Genomic DNA, 12,339 nt, shown 5'->3' with positions numbered 1-12,339 from the left:
TGCTCTGACTGACTATTTCATATTGAACATCCTGATTGCCTTAATGTGTTCTTCATGTGTAGAGCTCTGTTCCTTGCGTACGTTCTTTGCATGTCTTTGATGGAGCCCATAGTCTGCAAGCTTTCCCATACAAATATGGGAAATTCAATCTAACAAACTAGCTAACAGAGGGTAAGGCATATCATTAAATTAAAAAAAAACTGCCAAGAGAGGAGTGGTTGTATTGTAGCACGTTCACCACACAAATGTTACACTTTAACCACAGAAAGCACAAACACCGGCTGAGACAAAGGAGTATGTATATGCTTATGATTGCAGTGACCTTTTCCCTAACAGAACAGCATATAAACAGCCGTATAAATGCTGTTTTTGAAGCCTGATTAAAATATGTTGTCTCCTTACAGTTTATGGTAGTTAAACAGAGACACCATGCTGCCATAATGGAAAGTTCTTGCACCTCTCCTGAGACTAAACTGACAGCACAAACTTAGGTGTATATCAGTATGTGCTCTTGTGTCTGTGTGAAACAGCATCCATGCAATATTCCCTCTGAAGTTTATTTTTTAAGGCCTTTTGAGCTATAGACTCTTTTTTTTCTTATTGCACTTGAACCAAAGTGTTTTAGGGTCTGCAGCCTGTCCTCTGCCTCAGTGTGCTGGAGGAATTGGATGAGTAGACAGTGTCTGTGGACATTCACCGGGACACATTTATCTTTTTTATGGAGCTAAGCTAAGTGGAGCTTTGAACAACATTCCAGATGCTTGTTGCATTACATTTTATCAGCTTATTACTAATAGACTGTTATCCACAGCAACAAAAACGCTGTGATCCACTGTGATTGTATCTACTCCCAAACTGATGTAGTTTATTTTTATGTGAGTGCTAATTGTCACATTTGATGTATTGTGCAAACAGTCAATAGAGAGCCTAATATACCTACTGTATCTGACTTATACAGGTGAATAATTACACTCCAAAGTATCAAATATAATTGAAATGGTGGAAGTTGTATTCAAGTAGCCTACAAGTAGCCACAGTACACAACAGTGTCGACACAGTCAATAACAAGTCAGCATTGTACTCAAGTACACATACAGAAGCATCATCAGCACATTGTACTTAAAGTATCAAAAGTAAAAGTCTCTATGACTGTTGTATTGCTATAAGTTTATTGGATTATTGTTACTGATGCTGAAGTATTTTACTGCTGTCACTGGTTGAGCTGGAGCTAATTTCAACTACATTTACTGTTGGGAAGTTAAATCTGTAACAATGTGTCATATTTTATAGAGTCAAATGTTTTTATACAAATTGTTCATTTCAAATTTATATTAGTTCTATTAGGTGAATGTAGTCACATTGTGGTTTTCATTATTCTTAGCTATCTCGTAACTGTATGTGTGAAGACTTCTAGTGTCTGTTGTAAAATGAGAAGTTAATACAGGTAACATGAGACACAATAGGTGCAGCACATGGCGGTCTTCACTTTTCAACCACAGGCAATTATGAATATAATGCTCATAGTTTGAGTTACATGTTATGCATCTTCCTCGGGGCCTGACCCTCACCTCGTCTTGCCCTGTCATATCAGGTTAGGAGTTCTACTGGAGGAGGGACGTGACAGCTGGAAATAGTTTGAGGCTCTTTGGATAGTTTGTTTTCAGACCACGCTGCAGGGAATGGATGAGAGACACGTGTAGGTTAGCCTGTAGGCTTTGGTGCTTATGCACCTCATGGTGGATAAAACTGTTACTGTGAATGATATCACTGTAAAAATCTGCAGTGTAGCAGCACATCAAGTTAGTTCTAGGTGTTCTCCATAAGTATGACAGGCTGATATGAGCTGTCCAGGTATCCCAGTAATGTGCCACTATCTGGGCTAATTAGACTCCTCTGTGCTTTGAGCACTTTGACCTATTGGAGATTCATTTCCTGGCCTGTTGTGTTTCTAAGTCTGCAACTGGAATTCTGGCATAATTTGCGTTCTCACTTCCCAATCTTTCTCAGATGGTGGGGTGCTTTTCCCTTTCTTTATGACCAAATAAATCTGACTGGTGCCAAAGAAGAAAAAATGGGATTAAAATTCCCCTTTCGCTGTCTTGAGGAGCCCAGCTGCACTGCACTGTTTGTTTTCCACAGCAGTGCAGCTGCAGAGTCGAGCATTATAGAGAGGTGGGCCAAAGCAAAACAGAAATGACTTATTTTATTGGCACGTACCTTCCCAGTCACTGAATGGTAATTGTATTGTGGAATTAGAGAGCAAGAACCAAGAGCAGTCTGGTTAAGATAATTTTAAAGTGGTTAAACACGCTTTCTGTTTAAATGTAATATCTTCAAGGTGGTTTCTTCACTCAGGGTTTGTTTTACAGTAGCTCTTTTTCTCACCGCAGTCTATTTCAGAAGACATACAGTTCTAGCAGCACATACTGTATTATGTTGAAGCACATGAGTGGCAACACAAATAGTGCCAGTCGTCAGAACATAATGAGTGATAATAACTGAGGTGGTTAAAAGATGATCTAAGTTCTATAGAGCAACATGTACAGTGGTTTAGCTATGCTACAGTCATTATACAGCAGCTATTTCCGAAACAGCAGATGAGCAGCTAGTCTCCCACAGAAGAAAGAATGAACTACAGAGACAGAGAGAGGAGAGGTGTTTATTCGTCATGAGATAACGAGAAGAAATGTGGTGCAGCAGGTAAGACACGTCCGTGAGCAATATTATCTGGGCTGTGGCAGTGTTCAGGCCATTCTAAGTGAATGCTGTTTGTATGTAAATGAGCATGACTGCCCAGCAGGTTTGGGAGAGCTCACTCTCTCAGCTGAATGTGATTACTCAATACCTGACCTGACCTTGGAGGAAAGTTGACAAAGAAGAGAGGGAGCTGGGCTCTGCTCTTTACTTAATCATCTGACCTATCTCATGCGATTTCTCTTGTCTATCTTTTTTTCTTCTTTTTTTTAAGCACAGTCCTCTACAATCACGTCAATTTTGAGTTCTTAGAGTTCAGATGCGTCTAATCAACATGACTCAGTTCCCTGCAAAGAATACATTAGAACATACCAGAACATCAATTTAGAAACAGAAAAACACGGCGCCTATTTCATCCTCTGCATTAATAACAATGTTCAAAGTACTTCACAATTACCAGGAAAATAGATCTGTACTTTCCACAGAGAGTATACTTTTTTTAGCGTAGAAACAAGAAAACATTTGATGGATATTGATAATAGGATTTGAACACAAATCAACACAGCTGTAGAATTTGTTGTAGACAACAAAATCCTCAACAGTCTCAGTCTCCTCATTACTCATGTCTCAACATAGAAGTAAAAGTATATCAATTTCCGAAGACACCAAAAAGAGCAATGTACAAGTTTCTTATTCTCCACAGAAACCCTGTCTCTTTGTGAGTGTACACACACATACGTGTATGAGACAACCACCAGCACGGGGTTGAGCAGTAATTCTATAGAAGAGAGTTTTACACACTCACGCATAAAGATGATGGTTTCCAGACCCCGTGCCTTATTCAGACAGATTGTGTGCTGGATATGGTCATTCTATAGCTAGAGAGAGAGAAAAAAAATAAGCCAAAAGACAACACTAATAATAAGTAATCCATGTGAAAAACAAAAGTTCCTCATGGACCGGGAATAACTTTATCTTCTCCTGTGGATACACAGACAAAAACCAGCAAGGACGCTAAAAATATGCAAAAGACTTGTGGTGCAGTTTCCCAAGGCCAGAGAAAGGAAATAGACTGACAGTTTCTCCCTGACCCCTTTACTACCCCCCTGTAACCTCTTAACAACCCCCGCGGGGGATCCTGTCTCTATGTGTAAAACAGACAGTCAAAAAGCATCCTGGAAACTTTAGAGCCACAAAAACAAGGGGACGTGAGGAAGTCCAATAAGCTTGTATGTAGAGGGCTCAGTCGGGAGATAATCTCGAGGCCACACAGACCAGGCGCCAAGCCTATAGAGCCTAAAAGCTCTGTGGTGCAGCAGAGCAGCGTGGGCATTGTTGTCTTTGGAAAGTAAGCAGCTTCAGCGAGGCCAGTGGTGTGAAAGCTACCTCTCTTCTTGAGTGTCTGCTCCAGACCCTGTTGTTGACATACAGGGCAGGTGCAGCTGCTCTCTACGACTGCATCAAGTGGAACCCCCCTCAACACACACATACTCTCACACACACACACATAAATACACATAGAGCTTGGATGTCACAAGACAGGGTTATATGGACAAAGACAAATCTACCATTTTCTTTAATATCTCTGCAACAATCAGCGAGGCATTGCTGAGTTAACACAGGGCCCACAGAGATGAAAACAATGGCTGGATTCTTCTGGCTTGAAGATGGCTATGGGAAATGGCAGGGATGCCAGGGCTGATAAGTGACTGAGGAGGCTCAAGTTACTTCCAGCTGTCTGCAGCCGTGCATGCCTCTCTGGAACGTATGGTTCACGCATAATGCAAACCATTTCATTTGTGTAATGCTCATAAAAATCTGGCGGACATATTAAATAAAGTCAACAGCCTCTCACTTGGGCAGGGTTTACATCACAGGAAAGAATCTCCAATCCTCCAAGGAGCGGTGCAATGCGTCCTCAGCTGAGAAAACACAGACAGTTGAAGACCGTGACCTTGCGAACGATAATGTTAACTGGATCAATAAAACCAGTGATAGCAGAAAGCCTGAATGCAGCATCTGGAAAGAGTCAGGCTTTGTGGACAATTATGGTAGTTACATTGTTGTACATAGTAAATAGCGTCCACAGAGGACCTGTTGGTGTTGTTGGCTGTGAATATTTTTTTCCTTAAGCCATAAAAGAAAAATTTCCATATAGACACAGCAAAAAATAAAGAATATACTTGTCTTCTTGTAATTAAAATTAGAGGATAATTAAAGTTTGTATAAAATCAAGCCTGTAAAAGATTAATAGTGTTTAATACAGGCTGTGTTTTTGTGCGGTAAACCGAGTTATACAGAAGACTAGCGCCACACTGCATTAGCATCACCTCAATACCAGTGAGGGCCTCTTCCTGTCCATTTGGAAAATATAAGTACATTTTCAAGCTGCTGCACACTCCAAAATGAGAGTGCTTTTGGCAGGCTTTGAAGTTCTCAGAAATAATGCTCCTTAAAAGCATCCTCTGCAATACAGAAAAACATGAACATGTATTTCAGTCAAGAGGCGTGAGTGAGCCCTTTCTTAGCAACCATGTAAATCCGCACTGGAGGACTTAGACATGTTTGATGTCTTTCAAAGCTTATAATGTTATACCCTTGTAGGACTAGCATTGATTAGCATTTGCTACGGCAATATTCATTCATTCATTTATTCACTCAGTCATTCACTGGAGGCTATCTAAGCAGTGGAAGGCAGGAAAACACTGGACAGAAATGTGTTCATTCATAAATTTTGAAATATGTTCATTCGGAATGAAATGTTGCACAGTAATAATAATATCATATTATATAGTGTTTAACACAGTCAGCATTCAGTTAATTAAAGCAGGATTTCACTCATTCTAGTGTACGTTCTGCAGAAAAACACAAAAACAAAACAGGAGCATTCTGGAAAAAAGATACCGCAAATGCAACGAAACACCAGAGAGAAGGAGAAAGGCACGAGTAAAACTTTGCAACACAGTCTTTTATTTTCCCTTCTCTGCACACAGTTTAGTGTTTCAGCTACACCCTTTAGGCAGTAAAAACTGTCATCTAATCATATCCTCACACAGTCTTAAATGCCATATACGCCCATACCAGCCTGGAAAGGGGACCTTTCTGTGGATTAAAACGGATATGAGGTTATTTTTGTGAGATCCATGATTGCATGAGGCACTCCCATCCAGACTTAGTATGATGACTGAGGAGGTGAGCTAATATGGCACAGTGGTGATGCAAAGAGTTGTGCAATGGATCCTGCCCTTTGGTTGAAAAGGCAAATGTTTAGTTTTCAGTCTTTTTAATCTGTAGAGCCTGTCTGAAAGAGAGTTGGTGCACACTTGATGTTTATATAATAAGGTCAGATCAGGGAAAATGCATTTGAGCATAGAAATATAGTCATAATATAATCAAAACCACTGACAGATATTAAATGATTTGAAACCCTTCGATCAGTCAATATTTTGATAAAATCCTAGAAAACAATATGTTTTTCATACTGTAAATACAGCAATTTATGTGAATAACATCATCACAAATATTAAGATATAAGATGACATCTATTATAATTGTTCCAGAATTGTTTTGACCTCTTTTTCCGCCCAATCTTGCGCTATTCAAGCTGTATAAAACCGAATGGAGACATTCTGGAGGGCTGATTGAATTCATGAAAGAACACTGCTTCAGAGACAATCAAGTGAAACCTAAATCTCCTGAAGTGAGATAGATAGGAGCAGCAGTAGCACATTGTGTGATCTGACATGTCCTCTGCGCACTTTAACTAGTATTATTAGAGAGCTTGACAGGGTGGGTTTGGCCTGGGAAGACATGTTGGACACACCGCAGCAGATCAGAGGAAAGACAAGGGAAATGCCTTAACACCTCTGAAACAGCGAGTCGAAAAAATGTGGTGAGAAGATGGGAATTACTGCTGAATTAAGCACCACTTTGATTGGAAAGTGATTGGCCGATGGTTGGCAAAACATGAAAGGATGACCTTGAATTCTCCAAAGCAAGTATGGATTGGCACTCAGCATCTCTCCCTCTCTCTCTCTCCTCCCTCTACCGCTTTCTCTCATCCAATCTCACTTTCTCTCGAGTAAGCCAACACGCGCACACACACACACACACAGCACTGCGCACACAAACACGGCAGAACACTTTCTGAGTGGAACACACCTGGCGTGGAGAAACACATACATGTGTATGGACACACAGACACACACACACATGCACACCATCTCTGCTTTTTTTTTTTTTCTCACTCTCTTTAGTGAGAGGGGGGAAAAAAATGAACACACAGTCACGTACGACAAGCCAGAGTTGAGAGAGCAACTTCAAAGTAAGGCAGATGCAGGGACAGCACCCTCTGAATAAATTTTCTGGCCACCAGTCGATCTGCCCCCAGGCTAAGATTGTGGCTGTTCGCATCTCTCCTGACCCCTCATCAACTCCCAGTTAAAACCAATCCCTCTCTAACAAGGCAAAGGGAGAACGGAGGGATATGTAGGTAAATATAAAGGAGATATAGTCCTTTTAATGTATAAAAAAAATAATTTTAATCAAATACTTTATTGACATATTTGCCAAAAAGCCACAGAGCAGCTGGTTTGATGAATAAATCACTGTGAGGAGTTAATTTATCTGATTATGTCCACAAAATCATCATATTTTTCAGGCAAATTTAACAGCAACCCATTAATGTGCTTTATTTTTTAAATGATAGGCATCATTTAATTTATGAAATGATGGCTTTCTCACTTTGGAATAAAACCTTCCAGATACACTGGATTTTTTTTATTTATCACAAAAGTGTTATATCTCACTGTGCTGTTACAGCGAACTGTGAAATACGGTATGTTTACTGCATGCCAACGGTGCTTAATAGCACAGTGCTGAAACTTATGCATGTGTGAGAAGTGTCAGTGTTTAAGAGATATTCCTGTTCAGCAACTGCTTTATGCATGTGATTATTATTTTTCTGTGTTGACTTGTTTTAATATTTGATTTCTTTATTAATCATTCATAAGGCTATGGTGCATGAGCACTGAATAATTGTAATTATACCTGCTGGGACATACAGAGTCCGTTACATCTCTGACATGTGATATATTTAGAACAGATTCTGTAGTTGATCGGTTTTGTGTTTGTTTTAAGAGGAGAAAACTTTAGTTCAATGACAAACGAGGGGGCTGGATCTTACATTAGGATGATTAAAATACACATCTTGTATGAGCATCACTTGGAAAATGCATTCTGTTACATTCTCTGCATATACTGTAGACCAGAAAAACAATGATGTGTTGCCCTGAGGGCAAATATTCACCTGCGTGTGTGCATGCGAGTACAAACGTGTATTTCTGTGTACAAGAAGCACACTATCCATAACCACCCTGCATGCAATTCATAGAGATGCGACTATACTATGTTGCTTTTAACTGAATACAAATACACACACTGACGTGCACACACACACACAAACACCCAGGAGGAGTGGGGATCTAATGAGGCCCGTGGAGACACAGCTGAATTGTCAGTCAACCCTCAGCTTGCTGACACGCAGTCGACAACATCAATGAATTCTTTTCTCATACAGGGGAAGCCTGTCGAATTGCATCAGAACCAAAGAGAAGTCCATTGGACTTGGACTGGAAAATGTGAAGTATGGAGTAAGAAAATGTTTTAAAAGAATAAAATTGAAGGGACACATGAATAACAGCTATCTTATTGTTACACCTCGGAAAACTTTGCAACTTTTAGTGCTTTGTGAGCAAATATCTCTTTTTCGTGCATATGAAAACACATCTCTAAGTCACAATTATGATTTATGTGTGTGTTACTTCACAGGAACTAAAAAAAAATAGTTGTGACCACTTCCCTTGTTCTTCCAAGACTGCTTGCAAAACTGGGCCTCCAATCCTGTTCCTCAAAACAACAATGGGGCCATGTACAGTATTTCAGACTACAGAGAAGGCTGGTCCTGTCATACAAGGCCTGGATGTTCAGAGGCTTGCCTCACTCTATCTATGCCTATAGTTGAGCCATAATGGGCCACGCTTATCCCAGGTGTTATGGCGCTTTGTCTTTCCCAGCGTATTGTTTCAGGACACACAGACATGCAATTTACATGGCAGCGTGTAATTATGACTTTCCCACTGAACCTGGGCCTGTCATTTTCACACAGATGGAGGCAGTGTGGTCTCTGGTGTTTGCCTCGACAGTACTGTAGATATCAACAGGACGCACCACATGTCTGCTGCTCAAGTTTACATTGACGCTAATAAAACACAATTAGTGGAAACGTCAATTGTGCTCATTCTCATAATTTAATTGCAATGACTGGTAAGACGGAATCATTTTGATGGCGACGTGTCTTCCTGCTTTTAATAATAATTATAATAAATATGATGGTAATAATAATTTATATAATATTTGGTTACTGTATAGTCAGCATGGCTTGGAGCTCTACTCGCTGTTCATTGTGTTTTGTGGTGTGGTGAACTGTGCATTGGTGGCTTGAGGGTTAAGAATAGCTGATCTACATGGTGGTGAATGAAGTGTCGGTTTTCAATGCAAACTCCTCCTCTACGGACGAACGGGCTGCGCTTTTCTTCCACTTGAACAACCAAGTAGTTTTCAGGGCGCATTCCCCGGCAGCAATGTGGAGGGAAAGGGCGACTGCGTCCAGCTGAAAATCTACCACTTCTGCACCGGGTTTTATTTGGCTTTTATAGTTTTTCCGAGTTTATCGCTCGCCAGGAAAACAGCGAAGCGTGGGTTTAAACTTCTGTGGGAAGCAAGCGAGTCAGAAGTGAAGAAAACTGCAGCCTGACCGTCTCGTGTTTTTTCTTTTTTTTTTCTTCTTTTTTTTTGCTGCTCGCTGGAGCCATTGTTTTCTTACACATGGATATTAGGAGATGAAATCGGACGTGTTTCTTGTTCTTGAGTAACCTCTCGGTCGCTCGGACTGTAGTTTATGTGGTCCCTGGGCTCTTTAGGAGGAGATCCCATTCCTCAGCAGCACAACAAGGAGACACACACATACAAACACACGCACGCACACACACACACACATACACACACACACAGGGGCCACAAGTTGTCCACAAGCTGCGAAGGAGACGAAACTTTGCCAAGTTACTGCGCATCCGGCAACCGACGCCAAATATCCATCGATATTTTCAATCAGAGTCCCTGTTGTAACTTCTACTGTGGATTATTGCGAGACTCGTCATGGATCATGTCCAGAGGATAAAAAGGGACTTCTGAGAAAAATGAACAGTTTCTTGTAGATAGTTTGTTACTCCAGTGACTCGTTTGGACTACACTGATCTGATAAAAAAAAAAGTCAATTGTTCTAGCGATTGTTTTTCCTCCTCTCGATACTCCTCTTTGCTCTGCAAAAATGCCACAGTTGAACGGAGGTGGTGGGGACGATTTGGGGGCCAACGATGAAATGATATCTTTCAAAGACGAAGGGGAGCAGGAGGAAAAGATATCCGAAAACGTATCCGCGGAAAGGGATTTGGATGATGTGAAATCCTCCTTAGTGAACGAGTCGGAAAACAACAGCAGCTCGTCAGACTCAGAGGTAAGGACTGCGTGTTAAATAATGTTCCTCACACACGGCTCAGCATTAAGAGAAACGTGCTTTTAATGGTGTTGAAAGTTTCAATAGTTTCTTCCCTACTCCGTGTGTATATTCTCCCCTTGTCAGCAAGCAGAGAGGCGCCCCCAAACCAGACCCGACTCAGAAAGTTATGAGAAAACAAGAGACTACTTCGGTGAAGGTAAAAAAAAGGAGAAAATTATCGGTGCTCTGTGTACTTAAGCTGGCATTTATGTTGCTTTTCTGCCTTTATTAACCCTCACATACGACTTTTCTTTATCCCTGCAGCACTGAGAAGGCAGCAAGATGGTGGCTTTTTTAAGAGTCCTCACTATCCTGGTTACCCGTTTCTTATGATCCCAGACCTCACCAATCCCTACCTATCCAACGGCTCACTGTCTCCGAGTGCAAGAACAGTAAGTGCCCATGTGGATGCGTTAGTCTTCACCCTCTGTCTTGTGCTCTGTCGCACTCTCCAAAAAACTTTGGCCGTGCGTAAAAGTTCCTGTGTGCGCTGCCAGACCGCCATATTCCCTCCGAGTGGCCTCTCAAGGAGTACTAACTACTTCTTTGTTCTTTTTGGGGATATAAATGTCTCCCTGCCATCCACCCTCGACAAGGGTTGCGTTTGACAACTTATCATTCTGCTCAAAGTTCAGATACATTAATGTATATTTTTGTTTGGGATAATTTATGGCAATTCCTTATCGAAAATACACTGCAGCAGCACACATGCTGGATGTTGATTATAGTGACCATGTCTTCCTAAAGCTGCTTTTATGTCTTGTACTATCATTATAATTCCACTATGGACTTATGTATTGCAACATGGAGCCTAGCATTCTTCTAAAATGTATTTTAGCATTGCTAGATATTTTTATGTGTGGCCACTTCCACAAGATTGCTTTGCTTTTTTTTTGTATTCAGGGTGCTTTTAAGGGAGACAGCTCTTTTGTCTGCAGGCTAGTAACTATCGACAGAGTGTATTTTACACCCCGCAGGCTTTTTTTGCACACATTATCTGCAGAAGAAATCATAAAAAAGAGGTTTCTGAAGTCATATCCCACAGTAACAACAATGTAATACCTTGCTTTGACACACATGGGTGGCATTTCCCTGCAGTGTCCATGACAGTCGATGACCAGGGCCTTTTTAAAAGTCTAGATAAGGTTGACAGTCTTAAGTAAGTGTTGCTGATTTACTGGTTGTAATTTGTTGCATCCCATCAGCTGTCCATGAAGCTGTTAAGGGCTTATAACCATTAATGGCAGTTGTTGCATTGGTTTATTAGCTGGTAAAGCGTTATTATGATTAAGTAAAATGCTGCACTGCTGTAAATATCACATATCAAAACATGCCTTTACAATTGATTGATTAATCTTACAATAATGTCACACCAGTTAGCAATGATGCAAACATTGCTAATGTAGTAACATTTAAAATATAGCTCATTCACACTAAGGTAAAAGAGAGAGAAATCCCAATTTCACAGGGACATGCAAGATTTTAGGTGATTTTACCAACAATATTTAGAATGCTATAAAATACATTTTAAATGGGATTATGCAAACTTCCTTTAAATAATCCCTGCTGGAGAGCTGTGTTCCTCAGAGCTCGTCCATCCCCCAATCCTTGTCACATCCCCCCAAAAAACAAGTACTTTCGTTAAGGCCTGGCAGGCATCTGACTGAAAAGACCCCCACCCGCCTCCCTCCTCCCTTCTTTTTTTTTCTGTCTTCTTTTCACTGTTCCAGGCCCACTCCCCTCGCCTCCCTGTACCTTCCATTCAATTAGAAAGGCGTTAGTTGACCATTGTTATTCTGAGCAGTCTTGATGGCTTCATTGGAGGTCTCCATTGGGGCTCATTAACTAAATGGCTACTTTGCTCACACTAGGTGATACATACCAACTTGTAGATGGTCTGTCTTGTTTGGTTTGGCCACCGGAGTTTTGCAGGAATAATGTCAGAGATAAATATGCACTGTAATTAATGCTCTTCTCTTCTATTGCTTCAATTGTGTTGCAGGATTTTTAGTTGGAAACATTAGCAGATG

General features: G+C 40.8%; 1 protein-coding gene across 2 annotated transcripts in view; it reads left to right on the top strand.

The window, feature by feature from the left end:
• Positions 1-9,230: 9,230 nt before the first annotated feature.
• The window catches only part of tcf7l1b (transcription factor 7 like 1b), a 32,634-nt gene continuing 29,525 nt past the window's right edge, over positions 9,231-12,339 (top strand). Inside the window, exons 1-3 of one of the 2 annotated variants that reach the window (XM_044367926.1) lie at positions 9,231-10,267; positions 10,394-10,466; positions 10,574-10,701. In XM_044367926.1, coding sequence (XP_044223861.1) covers positions 10,082-10,267; positions 10,394-10,466; positions 10,574-10,701 — 387 coding nt within the window. In that variant the 5' untranslated portion in view covers positions 9,231-10,081. The remainder of the gene's footprint in view (positions 10,268-10,393; positions 10,467-10,573; positions 10,702-12,339) is intronic. The other variant, XM_044367935.1, reaches the window with a different exon arrangement.

Source organism: Thunnus albacares, chromosome 2 (assembly GCF_914725855.1).
Source record: "Thunnus albacares chromosome 2, fThuAlb1.1, whole genome shotgun sequence".
Lineage (NCBI taxonomy): Eukaryota > Metazoa > Chordata > Actinopteri > Scombriformes > Scombridae > Thunnus > Thunnus albacares.
Note: the sequence above shows the minus strand (reverse complement) of the source record. Positions and strands in the feature narration are given on the sequence as shown.